At 40.5% G+C, this 22,089-nt stretch overlaps 1 protein-coding gene across 2 annotated transcripts in view; it reads right to left on the bottom strand.

Moving 5' to 3' along the window:
* Positions 1-22,089, bottom strand: part of LOC126203313 (fatty acyl-CoA reductase 1-like) — a 278,046-nt gene that overhangs the window by 44,469 nt on the left and 211,488 nt on the right. For both annotated transcript variants that reach the window (XM_049937580.1, XM_049937579.1), the window contains 2 exons: positions 7,915-8,163; positions 4,752-4,897 (listed from right to left, as the gene is read on the bottom strand). In XM_049937580.1, the coding sequence (XP_049793537.1) occupies positions 4,752-4,897; positions 7,915-8,163 (395 nt within the window). The remainder of the gene's footprint in view (positions 1-4,751; positions 4,898-7,914; positions 8,164-22,089) is intronic.

Genomic DNA, 22,089 nt, shown 5'->3' with positions numbered 1-22,089 from the left:
TGTTACGCTATATACAGAGAGATAAAATACAAATTATCTTCTGAAGGAGACTACATTGGGTAAACACACAAAAATTTAGTTTTGTAGGTATTCATTTACCGCGTAAAAGCAGTGGTTAACCAAGTACGACTTAAGTTTAGATTTGAAGTGACCAGTGTTTTGTATGTGTTTAATGGTATCTGGTAAGGCATTGTATAGTTTGATACTAGGATGGATAAGGCTGTTTTGAAATAACTTTGTGTTGGCACTTTGAACATGTACATCCAATTTTTGTCTCATATCATAGCTGTGTATTGTGTGATTTTGAGTGATGAGTGGTCTTTTTGTATGTAAGTTTTGCTTTAAATACATTATATTTTCAAGTATATATATGCAAGGAAGTGGTAGAATCATCTTTTTGGAAATAATGATCCACATGATTTGCGATTATCTACCCCTTCCATTATTCTTATAATTTTTTTTTTTTTTTTTTTTTTTTTTTAATTTTGAATGTTTTGATGGCATCTCCAGAATTTCCACAGAACATAATCCCATACCGTAGGTGAGAGTGTACAACTGCATAATATACACACTGAAGGTGTTGTAGCTGGTACAATTTTTTAATGTATGCAGCACAAAACAAGAAGTACTTAAGTTTTTGTTCATTTGCTCAATATGTGCTTTCCATTTCAAGTTGTCTTTTAGATGAAGTCCAAGAAATTTGGTACAGGCAGTTTTGGCAATTGTCTGTCCGTATAGCTCTAGATTGGGTGATATCAGATTTTTTGTTTGTGCTGTGTGTATATCCACAGCTACAGTTTTTTCAGTGTTTATTATTAAGTCATTGTCATCAAAGTAACATGCTAGCCTGTCAGTGGTTTCTTTTATGTTTTTTACAAGAGTTTATTCTGAGTTTCCTGTAATTAGAACACTCGTATCATCAGCAAATTGAAATATTTTACTGCTGTCATTGCTTATGTTTAGGTCATTTACATAGAGTAAGAACAGGACCCATTACTGATCCTTGTGGCACTCCATATTTAACAGTCAGTAGCTTGCAACTATATTTCCTAAGGACATCGTCCCTTTCTTGCTCTATTTCCACATATAGTTCTCTTTTTTTAAGATAAGAGCTGAGCCAGTTGTTAGCTGTTCCCCTAATGCCAAGATTTTCTAGCTTGTGTAGCAATTTGTCATGATTTATGGTGTCAAATGCCTTTGACAAATCTAAAAATATGCCCATGGTAAGTTTTTTGTTGTCTAAAGCTATCAGTGCCTCTAATAGAAAGGAGTGAACTGCAGATTCGGTTGAGCGGTTTGATTTAAATCCATGTTGAGATTCTGACAGAATGCTATTTACCTCTGAGAAGTCTGTTAGCCTCTTATTGAAACATCTATCTAATATTTTTGAGAAAACAGAAAGAAATGCCAGAGGTCTGTAGTTGGAATTATCATGTTTGTTTCCTTTCTTGTATAATGGCTTTACTTTTGCTATTTTCAAACATGAAGGAAAAGTTCCTGTAGCAAAAGAAAGGTTACATAGGTGGGTTAAGGGCTCAGTAATCAAGTCCCCACACTTCTTTATAATGAAATCAGGTATATCATCTATACCTGCAGAGTGTTTCATTTTGAGACTTTTTATTGTAACCTGAACTACTTCTACATTTGTTGGGTACAGAAACATTGATCTGCTTGAGACTTTTTTCCCTGTTTCTGTATGCTGTTTTCTATTAGAAGTCTGTTGTAATAGTTTCTCTGTTACATTTATAAAATAGTTATTAAACATATTAGGTACTTCCTGTGGGTTATTAATGTTTTCCAAGCCAGCCTTTAATACTATATTATTAACTCTACTTTTGTAAGATTTGGTTTCTTTTTTTACAACTTGCCAGATTGCTTTGGTTCTGTTTGAAGCATCTTCTATGTATTTGTCATTGTCTAGTTTCTTTGCCTCCTTTATTATTTTATTTAAGATAGATTTATATTTTTTAAAGTAACTATCAAACTCCTGAGTTGTGTTGTAGCTTCTTGCAATATTGTGAAGGTACCGTTTTCTAGCACAAGATTTCCTTATACCACTAGTAATCCACTTGTTGCTTTTAGTGGTTTGCGTTGTTTTGGCTTTCAATGGAAAAGCAAGATCAAAATAATATTTAAAATATTCATGAATGTCTGAAACTTATCAGAAATATTTTCTGTACTATACACTATCTCCCATGATTCTTGTTGGAGATAATTCTGGAATGTTTGTACTGCAGTATTACTGAAAGTTCTTCCCATGTGTGTAGTCTTCCTCATATAATTATAGGATGGATTAGTGTTTACACAAAAGCTTATAGCCTGTGCATAATGGTCTGCCAGTCCAGCTTTCATTACAACTGATTTATATTTTGTTTTGGAGCTTATTATTATTTGGTCTATGGTAGTGCTAGAGTGATTGATTTCACGTGTAGGGGAGTGGATTGTAATCTCCAAATTTTGGGCTGTTAAAATGTTCATCAGCTAAGATTTTGAATTGCTTTGCTTATTAAAGTCTACATTTAGGTCTCCACATATAAGAACTGTTTTCTATTTGTTACTACTTTATTTAGTAAACCATAAAGCTGAGTGGTGAATTTTTTAGATGGGTATCAGGAGATCTATATAAACATATTACTATTAACTTGAATGCTGGAATTTCTATGCCTGATATTTCAAAATCTTTCTCAGTGTTTAAGGATTCAACATTGTCTAAGTTATTGAATTCGATATCTTTCTCTATGTATATGCAGTTCCCTCCACGTGTAAACTTATTTCTACAAGTTTGTGCTGCTAACACATAATCCGTTATTTTCACTGTCTTTAACTCATTTTCTTTCAGCCAGTGTTCAGTTAAGCACAGTATATTAACGTATCGGAGTTCACTTGATAGCAAGATTTCAAGCTCTCTTACTTTATTCCTAAGTGACTGTATATTCTGATGAAGAAGAGTGACCTGGTGAGATTTTAGGTTTTTTCTGATTGTACTTGGTTGACCACTTACCTTTATTTCTGAATTTAAATTGTGTGAGAAATCTTCGTTCTCATCTAGAAGCGTGAGTTGGTTTTTTCCATTGGTCATAAGAAAATGTCCTGATGGTGAATAGGGGCAGTTCTCCATCTCTCTGGTCATTTTACTTTTGTGGTCGATGTTGAGGTGGTTTCTGTTTTTGCTGCAAGGACTGCTACTGGAGGTGGTGTTGATAGGTGCACTAGTTATCCTCATTTGGTCTTGAGGCTTTTTGGAAATAAAAAATCTTGTAGATGACATGGTCACCTTACACTTCTTCTCACTGGAATTGCTGAACTTCCTCCTGTTGCTGGGGTGGTAGAGTAGTAGATTGTTGGTGTTCACTGATACATGTAAAATTAGATGTCCTTGGTGATACTTTTGAGACTGGATCTGTTGATGTCCTTAATGGGTCTCCTGTAGGTACTGCTTCTGGTTTCCAGTGCCCAGTTCTTCTTGTTGTATCTTGAATATCTTCGGGTGTGGAACTTGGTTCTGCTGCTTTTTTTGGGTTAGATGCTTTTGCCGGTATCACAGCCTGGTTTAGTCGATGGTAGTTTTGTTCCGCTGTGTCTTCTTTGAGTGATGAAGCTGTAGTACAGTTCTTTTTTGCGCCTGCTCGTATATCTTTCATAACTATCGAGTTGGATAAGTCCGTTTCTGCTGCTGATTTTTCTTTTGTTTTCACTGTCATATTTGCTGAAAGGTCTTCACATTGTATGTATGTTAGAGCCGGTATTTGCAGATTGGCACTTACTGCTAGTTGTAAATGTCTACATAATTTCTCTTTGCCTTCCATTCGCAAGTGAAGTCCATGCTTTGTATAATCGCTTCTACTGAAGAATGTATTGACGTCCACTACCATTACATGCTCATAACTTTTTGCTGTTCTCATCGTGCATAGGAGTAATGGTTACGAAAAAAATCGATATGTTGCACTAGTTACGAGTTATTTAACATTGAAGTTCGCCAATCAGGTTGTCGCATGCGCAAATTCAAGCAACTTGCCAGAGGCAGTGTAGCCAAACGTGCTCTTCGTTTGACTTGCCGGAAAAGAAAACACGGAAATCATTGGGTTACATTGAGGATCGAACCTGCCGTTCACCTCGTTGAGCTCTCGTTTGCAAGTAATCGACGAAACAGTACCGTATTCCGAAATTCCACATGATACACTAGTGTCTTAAAAATAATAGCACTGGAAAGAGTAGTGAGATAGCAAAGTGGTGAAGGGGCGTTGGTAACATACAGAAGTTTGTGCATTCGAATCTCGTCAGGTGATTTTAAATTTTTATTTGTAACTCGTTATCGCAATGACTCTTATCATTATGTGTATGCAGTTCATTGCTTTTAATGTAATGTCTTTTGATTTCCGCTTCTTTGTAACGATTGTGAATTATCACAATAAGGTGTCATTTTTTCTTCCTATGTTTTGTTTACCTGTTGAAATCTTTTTGCAAGTGATTTGGATTATTTTTATTCATCTACCACAACAATGAAACATTTGAAATTGGCGATCTATCGATTAATAACCAAAATGAGAAATAACCTATTTATAGGACCTACTTAAGAGATTAGAGATACAGACAGTTTTAAGGTATAAGCAGAAAAGAATGAAGTTGATTGAATCAAACAGTTAGAGAGCAACGTGATTTACAATTTTAATTTGTATGGGTCCTGCACATTTTTCTGAAAGGCTTTGCTCAAGCAAAACTTTCCTGAAATCAGAGCTTTTGTTGTTACTTACTTGGGCGTTATCGCTGCTAACTGGTCATCGTCCATCCATGAGACAATATCTATTATCTTTTCTGGGTCTGCTCTCGCTGGATACAGTTTCTCCTCAAGAATAGAATTGTCACAGTGGCAGAAAGACGTTGATATATGTAAGAACACCTGGAAATAACCAACATTTTTATTAGTAAAATTAAAACAAGAACATAAAACACATTTATGCTGCATCAGACCTACGTTAACAGTACTTCTCTTAACAACCAACCGTCGAAGCTTTTGAGTACCATAACATTTGTTTTTCGGAAAACTATTAAAAACAATGTTAATGTGGCCCTAAAATTTCCTAGACCATTAAAGGCAAGTGAACGAAACGTAGGTCAACTTAAACTTTCAAATAGAAACATAATCCAAAACCTCTATGGTTTAAAGGGAAACTGAACAACTTTTTACCCCTTTTGGTACATGGTAATGGGTGAATTATATCAAAACAATGTACCTGAGTCTGGGGAGGTTAACTAGCGCTTAAGAAAAGAAACAGGAATTTTGTAGGATAATGAATCTTCTTTGAAGATTGATGTGTTTTTATTGCTGAAGTCAGGAGCAAAACTTTGTCTTCCACTTCCTATTTTGGGTCTTTTAAAGATAAAAAGTAGCGCTTTTTTAAATTACACATTCCTTTTGTTTATAAGATATTACAAAAGGTCAAAATGAATGTCGCCTTTTCAAAGTGCATTTATGCACAGCCTTCAGAAACTTATGGCTATGTCGAAACAAGGTACTTTGCTTTGAAGCATTTCTCCAGATGGCAGCAACAAGAATGCTTCCCGAATTCACCCTGTTTAATCAGTCGTTTAGAGTTTTGTGACACTGTTGATGCAGTATTTTTTATGTAATTTGGAAAATTGTAACGAAGCTTAATTAAATAAAATTGGTTCGATGTAAATGTATTTTGTTGTTGTTGTTCTGGTCTTCAGTCCCGAGACTGGTTTGATGCAGCTCTCCATGCTACTCTATCCTGTGCAAGCTTCTTCATCTCAATTGAATGATGAATTGGTTAGCAGAAACCAGTCTTATATTATGGTACCCACTATTCCGACACACCAACAGATTTTATTGCGACTGTGACGATACCTTTTTTATTCCTTATCTTTTAACTGATTTTATCGGTCGATGACTAATGTTTTAGAGTCATTTCAATTACTACTGCTTGAAAGTTTTTAAATATTTTACACTTTATAGATACCTTTTTACCCATACTAATTTTGTGTTTTTGCTCCTATTTTATTAATATTCTTGTACGAAATTCAAAGTTGATAATTCATTGCTTTACCTAATTTGTCTTCCGAACATGTACTTTAGTTATGCAATTGCTTTTTGGTAGCACGTTGGTTGGCCAACATTATCTACCTTTAATATCTGCTACTATGCTCATATAATCTTGCTTCTACACCTATGTTTGTGTGGCCGGCTTTGAGGGCTGACATCCTATTCTCTACCGTATTATCTGCTATTTGTCAGCTGCATGCAACGCTCCATGCTGTACATGCCGAAACACAGTTTGCACTGTGCTACGTAAGATTTCTTAAATTTTCTTGGTTTGACATAGTTTTCCTGTCCAACAGACACAGTAGCTATACCTGGCAATGTATTCACGGTTCCAGGTTCTTTAATGCTTTTATTCATCCCATGAAGAAAGGCGATGGTTCTTTATAAGATCTTATCTTGAGGGGAGGTTTACTATCTTTTTGGTGCCAAAAATAATTTTTTTAATTGCATTTTTGGATCCATAAAAGTGTTTAGAATCCACCCCCGAAACAGTTTTTTCCGAATATGGAATGGAAATGTTTCTCATTCACGGTTGAACCAAAAAAAGCACCTGCCTGAAATCAGTCTTTTTCACCCACCAGTTTTTTTCTTTCGGAGGTCGAGTTATTGTACCGGTGCTTGGGAGGAAACACAAAATTCAGATGAACGTGTTTGAACGCGTGCGTTTGGAAGTTAGCCCCCAAAAATTTGCATTCTGGTTCGAAGACTGCGGAGATTGCGACTTTCCTGGCAGTGAGCAGCTTCAACGAAGGGTATTCAGCAACTCAGAAGACCATGACAACGATGGACGTCACCCTGGGACTCTATTCGACGTAGTTCGCCAAGCATTCGGACGACCACCGGATTCAAGCGGCCGAAAACCGCTTGTCACCGGCCGTACGAGCAGCTCTGGAGCAGCGCAGGATGGCTCACATCGAGCAGAACGCCCTCTATGACAAAGAGGAGGTACTTCTACTGAACCGATTGGCATGATTCTTTGTTTCTGACGAAGCTAACTAAATTCTCTAGGAGTTATACCACTTTTATTCCGATCTATCAACTATAAATATTTTTACTTGGCCGACGAAGTCGAAAAATCGATCAAAAAACCCTATTTTTTTTCAAATGGCCGCCATTTTGTTTCCTATGGTCCAAATAACATAAGTGAGGTACAACTCCTAAAGAATCTTATATACTTTGCTAACGTCAACTCAATTTTGATTTCAGATGAGCCGGCTGACCTGTGACATACCGCGCGTGGAGGTCTACATTGAAATTTTGTTTCGTTCCGACGGCACTTCCGCCTTTGATCTTCGACATTTCTGGTCGAAAAAATTCCAGTTTGTAGAGGAAATATCAATAAACATTTTGACCAACTTTGACAGTGATATCTGTAACACATCCCGAGAAAAAAATTCTCAAAGAACATGCTTTTCTCGGGCAAAAGATAGTAAACCTCCCCTTAATGACATGTGTGGGCATTAATGAACCAGTGTTGGTTTTCCACATTAATTTCAACGTAAGTTCATAGTTATGGTTAACTGCAGAGGCGGCTGCATAGTCTGGAACTTTGCAACTTTTGTGTTTTTCCCTTTTTAATCTGCATATGTCTCAATATTGTTATTTTTCACCACTAGGCCATATGATGATGCCCTAAAAGAGTGAAACGCGTCATTTATTGTAAATAAAAAAGATTTTGCAACCGAGGCTGTCTTATTTCAAGAGGGTTACTTAAGTCTGGTGGTACGTTTATGTGATGAACCAGATGAGCGACTGGGAAATGGAAAACTGGATTTGGGAACCCACAGAGCTGGAGTGTGTGTATGGCATAGCTTCCGGTTAACGACAGCACTTCCGTCCGGTTGGGCTCTGACCTGCAAGTGCGGCAGCTGCTCGGCCAGCTGCAGGGCGCGCTTCGTGCCTACAACATTGGTGACGACAGCGACTCGCAGGCTGTCGTCGAAGCGGACGCTGGCGGCGCAGTGGAAGACGACGCTGACGTCACGACGAAGGGCTGCCAGGTCCTCTTCCGCCAGCTGGAAGTCCGGCGCACTCAGGTCGCCAGCCACCACTGACAGGTGGCGTGCAAAGTCCGGCCGCTGCGCGCGTAGCTGTGAGAACACCTGCACAACCAGAGAGATCACCAAGTCACTTTCGATAACAGTCTAACATAACAATCACGACACCAGCGCTGGCAGCGTCCCAAGCGGCCAGCAAGCGACATTTTCGAATCCGATCTCGAATGACTGCGAATACTAACGGTTATATTGATCTGTAACATACACTGTATATCTCATTTTGTTCGCTTCATCTGCTCGGGGCGGACGTTGTAAGACATCCGTTTAAGTTCGGTTGATCCATTAACTCAGTTTTTCTTTTTAATTACAGAGGGCAGCTAACCATCTGACCGAACACACTGAGCTACCGTGCCGGCTAGTTGTGATGCCTCGTGTAAGGAGGAGAAATGCGTACCATCACGTTTCCGACTTTCATCAAGGTCAGATTGTAGCCTATCGCGACTGCGGTTTATCGTATTGCGACATTGCTGCTGGCGTTGGTGGAGATCCAATGACCGTTAGCAGAATATGGAATCGGTGGTTTCAGGAGGGTAATACGGAACGCCGTGCTGGATCCCAACGGCCTCGTATCAGTAGCAGTCGACATGACAGGCATCTTATCCGCATGGCTGTAACGCATCGTGCGGCCACGTTTAGATCCCTGAGTCAACAGATGGAGACGTTTGCAAGACAACAACCATCTGCAGGAACAGTTCGACGACGTTTGCAGCAGCATGGACTATCAGCTCGGACACCATGTCTGCGGTTACCCTTGACGCTGCAACACAGACAGGAGCGCCTGCGATGGTTTACTCAACAACGAACCTGGGTGCACGAATGGCAAAACGTCATTTTTTTTGGATGAATCCAGGTTCTGTTTACAGCATCATGATGTCGCATTCGTGTTTGGCGACATCGCGGTGAACGCATATTGGAAGCGTGTATTCGTCATTGCCATACTGGCTTATCACCCGACGTGATGGTATCTACATCTACATCTACATGATTACTCTGCAATTGACATTTAAGTGCTTGGCAGAGGGTTCATCGAACCACAATCATACTATATCCCTACCATTCCACTCCCGAACACCGCGCGGGAAAAACGAACACTTAAACCTTTCTGTTCGAGCTCTGATTTCTCTTATTTTATTTTCATGATCATTCCTGCGTATGTAGGTTGGGCTCAACAAAATATTTTCGCATTCGGAAGAGAAAGTTGGTGACTGAAATTTCGTAAATAGATCTCGCCGCGACGACAAACGTCTTTGCTTTAATGACTTCCATCCCAACTCGCGTATTATATCTGCCACACTCTCTCCCCTATTACGTGATAACACAAAACGAGCTGCCCTTTTTTGCACCCTTTCGATTTCCTCCGTCAATCCCACCTGGTAAGGATCCCACACCGCGCAGCAATATTCTAACAGAGGACGAACGAGTGTAGTGTAAGCTGTCTCTTTAGTGTACTTGTTACATTTTCTAAGTGTCCTGCCAAAGAAACGCAACCTTTGGCTCGCCTTCCCCACAATATTATCTATGTGGTCTTTCCAACTGAAGTTGTTCGTAATTTTAATACCCAGGTACTTAGTTGAATTGACAGCCTTGAGATTAGTACTATTTAACGAGTAATCGAATTCCAAAGGATTTCTTTTGGAACTCATGTGGATCACCTCACACTTTTCGTTATTTAGCGTCAACTGCCACCTGCCACACCATACAGCAATCTTTTCTAAATCGCTTTGCAACTGATACTGGTCTTCGGATGACCTTACTAGACGGTAAATTACAGCATCATCTACGAACAACCTAAGAGAACTGCTCAGATTGTCACCCAGGTCATTTATATAGATCAGGAACAGCAGAGTCCCAGGACGCTTCCCTGGGGAACACCCGATATCACTTCAGTTTTACTCGATGATTTGCCGTCTATTACTACGAACTGCGACCTTCCTCACAGGAAATCTTGAATCCAGTTGCACAACTGAGACGATACCCCATAGGCCTGCAGCTTGATTTGAAGTCGCTTGTGAAGAACGGTGTCAAAAGCTTTCCGGAAATCTAGAAGTACGGAATCAACTTGAGATCCCCTGTCGATAGCGGCCATTACTTCGTGCGAATAAAGAGCTAGCTGCGTTGCACAAGAACGATGTTTTCTGAAACCATGCTGATTATTTATCAATAGGTCGTTCCCTTCGAGGTGATTCATAATGTTTGAATACAGTATGTGCTCCAAAACCATACTGCAAACCGACGTCAATGATATAGGTCTGTGGTTCGATGGATTACTCCTACTACCCTTCTTAAACACTGGTGCGACCTGAGCAATTTTCCAATCTTTAGGTACAGATTTATCGGTGAGCGAGCGGTTGTATATGATTGCTAAGTAGGGAGCTATTGTATCAGCGTAATCTGAAAGGAACCTAACCGGTATACAATCTGTACCTGAAGACTTGCCCGTATCAAGCGATTTGAGTTGCTTCGCAACCCCTAAGGTATGTACTTCTAAGAAACTCATGCTAGCAGCTGTTCGTGTTTCAAATTCTGGAATATTCCATTCGTCTTCCCTGGTGTAGGAATTTCGGAAAACTGCGTTCAATAACTCCGCTTTAGCGGCACAGTCGTCGGTAATAGTACCATCGGCACTGCGCAGCGAGGGTATTGACTGCGTCTTTCCGCTTGTGTACTTTACGTACGACCAGAATTTCTTCGGATTTTCTACCAAATTTCGAGACAATGTTTCGTTGTGGAACCTATTAAAGGCATCTCGCATTGAAGTCCGTGCCAAATTTCGCGCGTCTGTAAATTTTAGCCAATCCTCGGGATTTCGCGTTCTTCTGAACTTCGCATGCTTTTTCCGTTGCCTCTGCAACAGCGTTCGGACCTGTTTTGTGTACCATGGGGGATCAGTTCCATCTCTTACCAATTTATGAGGTATGAATCTCTCAATTGCTTTTGCTACTATATCTTTGAATTTGAGCCACATCTCATCTACATTTGCATAGTCAGTTCGGAAGGAATAGAGATTGTCTCTTAGGAAGGCTTCTAGTGACACTTTATCCGCTTTTTTAAATAAAATTATTTTGCGTTTGTTTCTGGTGGATTTGGAAGAAACGGTATTGAGCCTAGCTACAACGACCTTGTGATCACTAATCCCTGTATCAGTCATGATGCTCTCTATTAGCTCTGGATTGTTTGTGGCTAAGAGGTCAAGTGTGTTTTCGCAACCATTTACAATTCGCATGGGTTCGTGGACTAACTGCTCGAAATAATTTTCGGAGAAAGCATTTAGGACAATCTCGGAAGATGTTTTCTGCCTACCACCGGTAGGCAACATATCGAGGGAAGGTTGAAGTCCCCACCAACTATAACCGTATGAGTGGGGTATTTATTTGTTACGAGACTCAGATTTTCTCTGAACTGTTCAGCAACTATATCATCGGAATCTGGGGGTCGGTAGAAGGAGCCAATTATTAACTTGGTTCGGCTGTTAAGTATAAACTCCACCCATGCCAACTCGCACGGAGTATCTACATCGGCTTCACTACTCACAGACACAAACACTCCACCACCAATTCTGCCTAATCTATCATTCCTGAACACCGTCTGAGACTTCGTAAAAATTTCTGCAGAACTTATTTCAAGCTTTAGCCAGCTTTCTGTACCTATAACGATTTCAGCTTCTGTGCTTTCTATTAGCGCTTGAAGCTCAGGAACTTTCCCAGCACAACTACAACAATTTACAACTACAATTCCGACTGTTCCTTGATCCAAGCACGTCCTGTATTTGCCATGCACCCTTTGAGATTGCAGCCCACGCCGTACTTTCCCGAGGCCTTGTTTGCGCGCCTCGGTCACCTCGCATTGACGGCACTTAGAACAGTGGACGTTACATTTCAGATGTGTTACGACCCATGGCTCTATCCTTCATTCGATCCCTTCGAAACCCTACATTTCAGCAGGACAATGCACCACCGCAGGTCATGTACGGGCCTTTCTGGATACAGAAAACGTTAAAAAAATGTTCAAATGTGTGTGAAATCTTATGGGACTTAACAGCTAAGGTCATCAGTCCCTAAGCTTACACACTACTTAACCTAAATTATCCTAAGGACAAACACACACACCCATGCCCGAGGGAGGACTCGAACCTCCGCCGGGACCAGCCGCACGGTCCATGACTGCAGCGCCTAAGACCGCTTTTTTTTTTTTGCCTAGAACCGCTTTTTTTCTTACACCATTTTTTTACCACTTTTTTCCATCTCTTTTTGTTTTTCCTCTATCCACTTTTTTATCCATCCTTTTTTCCCAGCAATCCAATTTTTATTAACCACTTTTATTTTCTTTTTATTTTTTATTTATATATATTTTTTTTGTATTTTTAGGATGGTCAGGGCGTGGTACACGCCGCACTAGCAGTGGGGTCTGTTCACGGCACTGTCAGTGCGTCGAGGCCCAAACCCCTCCCACCCCTTTTTCATGTTCCCTGTTGGGTCATAGCATTAAGTGTGCAGAAATCTTAACACAATATTTCCATTCTCCGATGTAAGAAAGACAAAGAAATCTCTTCTCTAAGTAGAAAAACTGAACACTGAAAAAAAAAAAATAAAAAAAAATAAAAATTCCGGAAGCAAGGTAATAGTAAATAATAATAAGAAACTAAGTGACTTTTAATTTTCTTCTGTTCGTTCTCGTTCAAGGTGTTGTAGTGGTTCCACATATTTAACCAACACCCATTCTTTCAAAAATGATCTTCAGCATGTTGCCGTAGTGCTTCTTGTGGTTTCGATACGTGCTGATTTTTGCATATTCACACTTCATGTAAACGCGGAATTCTATCTCGTTGTCCGACCCAAGTGTGTGGATGACATAACTAACATATTTTCCCAGTAACCAGCTAATGGCGTTGATTTTTAATTTCGGAAAGTATGTCATGTCTGGTCTCAGGAGGAGCGATGGCGTGATATATTCCGTAGAGGATCTGGTGAGAAAAGCGATTTGTTGCCTGATCCAATTCCAGTTATGCATATTGCCACCACAGGTGAATCTGTGGCTGAGTGTATCCACCAGATTGCATTTTCCACAAAGGTGTGTCTGGTTTAAACCGATCCCATATAGTCTCTCGTTAGTGCTGATGACATTATTAACTGTTTTGTACCATGCGGAAATAGCGTCTGTAGATAGCCCGGCATAGTTGATGTTCCGCCATACAGCTTTCCAGTCACAATTTGGGAATTTCGTTTCAATTTTGTTTCTATCCTCATTTAACTTCCTTTCAAGTATGATGTCGCGCGCTGTGATACGTGTGTTGCTTCTGATTTCGTCACTAAGATAACTTGCTTCGAGGAAAAAGTTCCTCACATACTGCAGACGGGCATTAATTCTTCGCACATCAATCGGTGCTTGCAGGCTATGGGGTGTCACAGCCTCAAAGAGCTTTGCGGTTATACATTGTGGAATTTCCCTGAGTATATGGAAAGTCCGTTTGAGAAACAGAGCAGACGCTTTATTGCGAATATCCACCAAACCGAGGCCCCCGTTTCTGACATCCAGTATAACGGTAGTCGCACCAACCCTGAATATGTCTCCTCTCCATAAATAATTGGTAACAGTGGACATGATCCCTTTCGCTACTAGTTTAGGGATTGGAAATACCTGCGCAGTGAAATACGCTTTAGACAAAACGCAGGAGTTGATGAATCTGACTTTTTGCACCAGGTCCATAGTTCGATGGATGTTCTCCATTGATTTTTAATTTCGGATGTCATGTCTGGTCTCAGGAGGAGCGATGGCGTGATATATTCCGTAGAGGATCTGGTGAGAAAAGCGATTTGTTGCCTGATCCAATTCCAGTTATGCATATTGCCACCACAGGTGAACTTTCCTCCTAGTTTCCGTCCAGTTAAAAGCAGCCATCCTCATCGGACATGCCATTAAGGTTATTCCCAATGTTTTATGTTTGTCGTCTTGTTTTGCCCATGCCAGTCGAAGGTGATTTAGGCCCCGTAGATTCAATATTTGACTTTTGTTTTCATTTGCTGTCGCTCCCGACGCTAGACAATACCTTTGGATTTCTCTTTCCAGTGTAACTGTCTCCTCCTTATTTCTTATTACAACGCCCACGTCATCAGCATAAGCTCGTATGACAGTTTTCTCACCATTCAATGTTATGCCTGTTAATCTTGCGTGGACAGTGCGGAGGAAGGGCTCTAAAGATACAGAAAATAAGAACATAGATAAGGGACTGCCCTGTGGAACCCCTCGCCTTATCTGTATGGGTTTAGATGTTTGGCCATTGATTGCTATTTTCGCATTTATACCTGTTGCAATATTCCTTAGCATGTTCACAATCTGGGGGTGGAAAGCCATTTGTGACAGCGTCGCAAAGAGGTATCTATGACTAACGCGGTCAAAAGCTTTGTTGAAGTCTATAAAGATTAACGCACATTTTATACTTGTCACTGAGGTAATTGCAATGACGTCTCTGTATGCAGATAGACTTTCGAATATCGTTCTGGTCGGAGAACAAGATTGATGATGACTCAATATTTTGTTGGAAAAGGCAGAGAGTCTTTTGTTGATAATACGCGAAATTATTTTGTAATCAGAATTTAGTAGCGAAAGAGGCCGAAAATTGTTTAAGTTGGTTTTGCCTTTACTCTTAGGAATCAGTACTATTTTACTTTCCTTAAACTCTGCGGGGACCGGTTTTCCGTTCAGGACCTCATTTGCCATGGAAGTGATCTTGTCCCCAATTATAGACCAGTAGCGGGCATAAAACTCCACAGGGAGGCCATCAAGTCCCGGAGATTTTTTGAGAGGTGAGTTACGCACTGCCTCATGCACTTCATCTTTAGTAATAGATGACAGGATGTCAGCGTTGTCTGTTCCCGACAATTGTGGACCTAAAATAGTGAGAAAGTCCTCGAGAGCTGCATCTTCCACTGTGGTAGGGGCATATAAGGTTTCATAGTACCTGTGGACTTCGTCCAGTATTTGTTTCTGGCATGTGAGCCTCGTACCAGTATGCGTCTGGACTTCATCAATTAAAGTTTGACGTCTGTTTTTAGCATGCCGCACCAAGTGATACAGAGAAGCTGTTTCATCTGCTACGACTGATGTGGCTTTCGATTTAATTTTGAGTCCCTCCATCTGTTGCCGTTTAATGCTTAATAACGTGGCTTTTATTTTTTTGATATCATTCAGACGAATTACGTCATCATGGGACTGTTGATATAAGTCTCTTAAAACTTTATAGAAAAAAAATTCCATTGTATTCCTCAACTCCCTGTGCCTCGCTGCACTATACTGCATGACAACTTTCCGCAGCCTTGGTTTAGCCCTCCTAGTCCACCAGTCAATGACTGTTGGGTGCTTGTCTACTGTGCGGAGGCACACAGTCCACGCTACTCTTATTTCCTGTTCTAGTTCTTCGTCAGTTAAAACAGAGATATTTAAATTCCATTGGCCTCTGAATCGACGGGTTGGCTGTACACTTAAATTAAAGCAGGTTAAAATTGTACTGTGATCGCTAAAATACACGGGAATAGTTTCAACGTTTAATAAGTAATTTTGCAAATTTGGTGACACGTAAATTCTATCTAGTCTGCTGCGGGAGTGGCTGGTTATATACGTGAACCCGACTGACGTCGGGTGCTGAAGTTCCCACACATCCTTAAGGTGTAGATCACTTACTAACTTTTTTAACTGTGGCGAGTAGTTGAAGTTGGGTTGTTGATCTTTCTGGTTTAAAACACAGTTAAAATCTCCACCTAGTATAAGAGAACACGGATTTTTCCTCAATAAATAAATCAGTTCATCTTGAAAAAACTTCGCACGATCCAGTTTGTGGGAATTTCCTGATGGGGCGTAAAGGTTAAGCACTGTTACATCGAATATTTTTATGCCTATGGCTCTTCCTGATTCTAGTCGTTCGACTGCATGGGCAGCTGTACCTGTACACGCCATCCAAGCTCTGTTTGACTCAATGCCCAAGCGTATCAAGGCCGTTATTACGGCCAGAGGTGGTTGTTCTGGGTACTGATTTCTCAGGATCTATGCACCCAAATTGCGTGAAAATGTGATCACATGTCAGTTCTAGTATAATATATTTGTCCAATGAATACCCGTGTATCATCTGCATTTCTTCTTGGTGTAGCAGTTTTAATCGCCAGTAGTGTAGTTTTTACAATACGGAGTGTACGTAGTGCCATAAAAATCGACAGTACTAACGAATTATTCAGCATTTGTCATTATTTAGCTTCCTATGGACCCTGGGAGATACGAAACGTTACATTACAGGATAGTTTATTTACGATTCTCGTGTAACATACATACATTGTGGAATAATATCGTTTTCCTTTAATAACAAAAAATTGCTAGTAAACACCAGAAGACCTCATCTTTTACAAGAAGACGACGTATATCCACACAACGAATCAGAGCTTTCAGCCATATCAGTGAATGTGGGATGTAGGAAACCTATATGGAATGTAATACCTATATTATGTAACGTAAAAAATAAGACACCACAGCTGTAGCTTAAGGGAAACCTGCACAGACGTAATAATAAATCGTCAAAAGCAATGAAACGGTTTCCCAAAACAGGAGACAGTAATACCACAATTGCTACTAAATCTGAGCCACAAACGTCAAGAATCTTTCACTTTCGAAGGAAAAGTAATTACATTTACAAAAAATTACTGTGTATTAGAAAGTCGAGTGAAGTGTAAGAAAGGGCAAATCGGTGGACTCCATAAAAATTTTTAAAGTGCCAGGGAGAGTGCCTATAGCAACAACATAAAAATATATGCTTCTCATGCATGAAATCTGTTTACATTCTCTTGCTTTCAGTGGCTTAAGCTGCAAATATAGACATATTCGAAAGTATTTTTTCATGAATGAGTTGCGACTTACGTCATGAATCAGTGTGATTTTGCCCTTTTTACATTTACTTTATGATAATTTATTTGTCTCGGTACGTTACAAACGCATGGAATGCAAAAATATAACAACTACCCCATTAATTAAGTAGAAAATAATTGTTGTTGTTGTTGTGGTCTTCAGTCCAGAGACTGGTTTGATGCAGCTCTCCATGCTACTCTATCCTGTGCAAGCTTCTTCATCTCCCAGTACCTACTGCAACCTACATCCTTCTGAATCTGCTTAGTGTATTGATCTCTTGGTCTCCCTCTACGATTTTTACCCTCCACGCTGCCCTCCAATGCTAAATTTGTGATCCCTTGATGCCTCAAAACATGTCCTACCAACCGATCCCTTCTTCTAGTCAAGTTGTGCCACAAACTTCTCTTCTCCCCAATCCTATTCAATACCTCCTCATTAGTTACGTGATCTACCCACCTAATCTTCAGCATTCTTCTGTAGCACCACATTTCGAAAGCTTCTATTCTCTTCTTGTCCAAACTGGTTATCGCCCATGTTTCACTTCCATACATGGCTACACTCCATACAAATACTTTCAGAAGCGACTTCCTGACACTTAAATCTATACTCGATGTTAACAAATTTCTCTTCTTCAGAAACGATTTCCTTGCCATTGCCAGTCTACATTTTATATCCTCTCTACTTCGACCATCATCAGTTATTTTACTCCCGAAATAGCAAAACTCCTTTACTACTGTAAGTGTCTCATTTCCTAATCTAATCCCCTCAGCATCACCCGATTTAATTTGACTACATTCCATTATCCTCGTTTTGCTTTTGTTGGTGTTCATCTTATATCCTCCTTTCAAGACACTGTCCATTCCGTTCAACTGCTCTTCCAAGTCCTTTGCTGTCTCTGACAGAATTACAATGTCATCGGCGAACCTCAAAGTTTTTACTTCTTCTCCATGCATTTTAATACCTACTCCGAATTTTTCTTTTGTTTCCTTTACTGCTTGCTCAATATACAGATTGAATAACAGCGGGGATAGGCTACAACCCTGTCTCACTCCCTTCCCGACCACTGCTTCCTATTAAGCCCCTCGACTCTTATAACTGCCATCTGGTTTCTGTACAAATTGTAAATAGCCTTTCGCTCCCTGTATTTTACCCCTGCCACCTTCAGAATTAGAGAGTATTCCAATCAACATTGTCAAAAGCTTTCCCTAAGTCTACAAATGCTAGCAACATAGGCTTGCCTTTCATTAATCTATTTTCTAAGATAAGTCGTAGGGTCAGTATTGCCTCACGTGCTCCAACATTTCTACGGAATTCAAATTGATCTTCCCCGAGGTCTGCTTCTATCAGTTTTTCCATTCGTCTGTATAGAACTCGTGGTAGTATTTTGCAGCCGTGGCTTATTAAACTGATAGTTCGGTAAGTTTCACATCTGTCAGCACCTGCTTTCTTTGGGATTGGAATTATTATATTCTTCTTGAAGTCTGAGAGTATTTCGCCTGTCATACATCTTGCTCACCAGATGGTAGAGTTTTGTCAGGGCTGGCTCTCCCAAAGCTATCAGTAGTTCTAATGGAATGTTGTCTACTCCCGGGGCCTTGTTTCGACTTAGGTCTTTCAGTGCTCTGTCAAACTCTTCACGCAGTATCATATCTCCCATTTAATCTTCTTTTACCTCGTCTTCCATTTCGATAGCATTGTCCTCAAGAACATCGCCCTTGTATAGACCCTCTATATACTCCTTCCACCTTTCTGCTTTTCCTTCTTTCCTTTGAACTGGGTTTCCATCTGAGCTCTTGATATTCGTGCAAGTGGTTCTCTTTCCTCCAAAGGTCTCTTTAATTTTCCTGTAGGCAGTATCTTTCTTACCCCTCGTGAGATAAGCCTCTACATCCTTACATTTATCCTCTAGCCATCCCTGCTTAGCCATTTTGCACTTCCTAGGTCGATCTCATTTTTGAGACTTTTTATTCCTTTTTGCCCGTTTCATTTACTGCATTTTTTTTATTTTCTCCTTTCCTCAATTAAATTCAATATCTCTTCTGTTACCCAAGGATTTCTACTAGCCCTCGTCTTTTTATACTTGATCCTCTGCTGCTTTCACTATTTCATCTCTCAAAGCTACCCATTCTTCTTCTACTGTATTTCTTTCCCTCATTCTTGTCAATCGTTCCCTAATGCTCTCCCTGAAACACTCTACAACCTCTGGTTCTTTCAATTTATCCAGGCCCCATCTCCTTAAATTCCCACCTTTTTGCAGTTTCTTCAGTTTTAATCTACAGTTCATAACCAATAGATTGTGGTCAGAGTCCACATCTGCCCCTGGAAATGTCTTACAATTTAAAATCTGGTTTCTAAATCTCTGTCTTACCATTACATAATCTATCTGACACCTTCCAGTATCTCCAGGCTTCTTCCATGTATACAACCTTCTTTTATGATCCTTGAACCAAGTGTTAGCTATGATTAAGTTGTGCTCTGTGCCAAATTCTACCAGGCGGCTTTCTCTTTCATTCCTTAACCCCATTCTATATTCACCTACTACGTTTCCTTCTCTTCCTTTTCCTATTATCGAATTCCAGTCACCTATGACTATTAAATGTTCGTCTCCCTTCACTATCTGAATAATTTCTTTTATCTCATCATACATTTCATCTATCTCTTCGTCATCTGCAGAGCCGCTACGGTCGCAGGTTCGAATCCTGCCTCGGGCATGGATGTGTGTGATGTCCTTAGGTTAGTTAGGTTTAAGTAGTTCTAAGTTCTAGGGGACTGATGACCTTAGAAGTTAAATCCCATAGTGCTCAGAGCCATTTGAACCATCTGCAGAGCTAGTTGGCATATAAACTTGTACTACTGTGGTAGGCATGGGCTTCGTATCTATCTTTTCCACAATAATGCGTTCACTATGCTGTTTGTAATAGCTTACCCGCATTCCTACTTTTTTATTCATTATTAAACCTACTCCTGGGTTACCCCTATTTGATTTTGTATTTATAACCCTGTATTCACCTGACCAGAAGTCTTGTTCGTCCTGCCACCGAACTTCACTAATTCCCACTATATCTATCTTTAACCTATCCATTTCCCTTTTTAAATTTTCTAACCTACCTGCCCGATTAAGGGATCTGACATTCCACGCTCCGACCCGTAGAACGCCAGTTTTCTTTCTCCTGATAACGACATCCTCCTGAGTAGTCCCCGCCCGTAGATCTGAATGGGGGACTATTTTACCTCTGGAATATTTTACCCAAGAGGACGCCATCATCAATTAACCATACAGTAAAGCTGCATGGCCTCGGGAAAAAAGACGGCTGTAGTTTCCCTTTGCTTTCAGCCGTTCGCAGTACCAGCACAGCAAGGCCGTTTTGGTTAGTGTTACAAGGCCAGATCAGTCAATCATCCAGACTGTTGCCCCTGCAAATACTGAAAAGGCTGCTGTCCCTCTTCGGGAACCACACGTTTGTCTGGCCTCTCAACAGATACCCCTCCGTTGTGGTTGCACCTACAGTACGGCTATCTGTATCTCTGAGGCACGCAAGCCTACCCACCAACGGCAAGGTCCATGGTTCATGAGGGGGGGGGGGGGAGGTAGAAAATAATTAATTAAAAACAAATATCAGCGCTGCATGCGGTGAGAAAGCAGACAGAAACACGCATTAAAAGGATAATATTTATTTTTAGAAAATAATTAAAAACAAATGTTATCCTTTTAATGCGTGTAACTATCTGCTTTCTCACCGCATGCAGCGCTAATGTCGCTTCAACTGTCAAACGGTAACAAATTTCGCACCAGAGAGTGTCGTGACTGTATTTATTAGACTGTGCTTTCGATCTTAAGTTTCGCACACCAGTGTAGGTAAGACGCCTATGAGTCACATGTAAAAGAATCCATGATACTTTCGAAGAGGCTCCGTCTGCACAAGCGATGTAATTACTCTCAAGTCAGCAAGGTGCTTGCGGGCAGACCTTGCGTCGTATCATAATCACGTGACTTTGAAGGCGGCGTCTGTTGGCCAAAAAAGTTCTGTTCTGCGCATCTGAATGCTCACTCCGTTGATATTTGTACTCTGTGGTAATGGAAGAGTTGTAACCTGACTGTATCAAAAATAGGCACCTTGTGTACTGAAACAAGTGGGAACGTAAAATAACTGCAGGTTTTGAAGATTAAGGTGAAGTGGGGGGCGGGTAACAGCTTGGAGAGTGTACGAATACAGCTCAGTGCCTGTCTTGTTCTCTATGTGCAGCGTGACGTGAAGTCTCTATGTAGCACAGTGCAACTTGTATGAGTAGCTTTACGCGTATCAAAGTACATTCAGAAAGTTAAGTTGCTTCGCATATGTATCGCCATGTATTGTGATGTTCTCCTTTACATCCGTAATTGGCAAGCCTCCTGACAGTGTGTGGAGGAGGAAACTTTACACATCATTATCATTTTCCCCTTTTCATCTTCGAATCATAATGATGTGCAGTGGTTGTTTCCCATCAAATTGTGCCAGACACGTAAGTTACTACTAGAGGCACTGAAGAGACACAACGTTATGACGACCTATCTAATAGAATGTTGGCTTACATTTGGGATGGAAAACAGCAGCAATTTTGTATGATATAGGGTCGTCAAGACCTTGGCAGGTTCCAGGAGGTACGTAGCACCAGATGTCTAAGCACATGTCACACAATTCACATCATTACGGTCTGGTGGTTTGTAAGTACAGAGCTTGCACCCAGTAGCGACTCAGATGTGTTCTATCAGATTCAGATCAGGGGAATTTGCACATGTACATCACATCTACCGATTTCCGTCTTATTCGGACAACCCCTTCGCAGTGCGTCGTTCTTTTGTCTTATTGTGTACACTGATGACCCAAACCATATTGACCACTGCTACTTGCAGGAGTTGTGGGTTCGTGACGTCATAAGAAAAGTATGTAAGAGAAGCAGATACAAATGGGGAATCATTCTAGCGAAGATAAAGGCTGCGAATGGGGAAACCCAGTGAGATAAAGCTACTTGGACAAATGGAAGATTATTATAGCCTTGTGCCTGGGAACAAACATCCCTGAAATGTCAAAGACGGTCGACTCTTCTAGT

This window comes from Schistocerca nitens, chromosome 9, assembly GCF_023898315.1.
Source record: "Schistocerca nitens isolate TAMUIC-IGC-003100 chromosome 9, iqSchNite1.1, whole genome shotgun sequence".
Classification (NCBI taxonomy): Eukaryota; Metazoa; Arthropoda; class Insecta; order Orthoptera; family Acrididae; genus Schistocerca; species Schistocerca nitens.
This window is presented reverse-complemented; position numbering and strand designations above follow the sequence as displayed.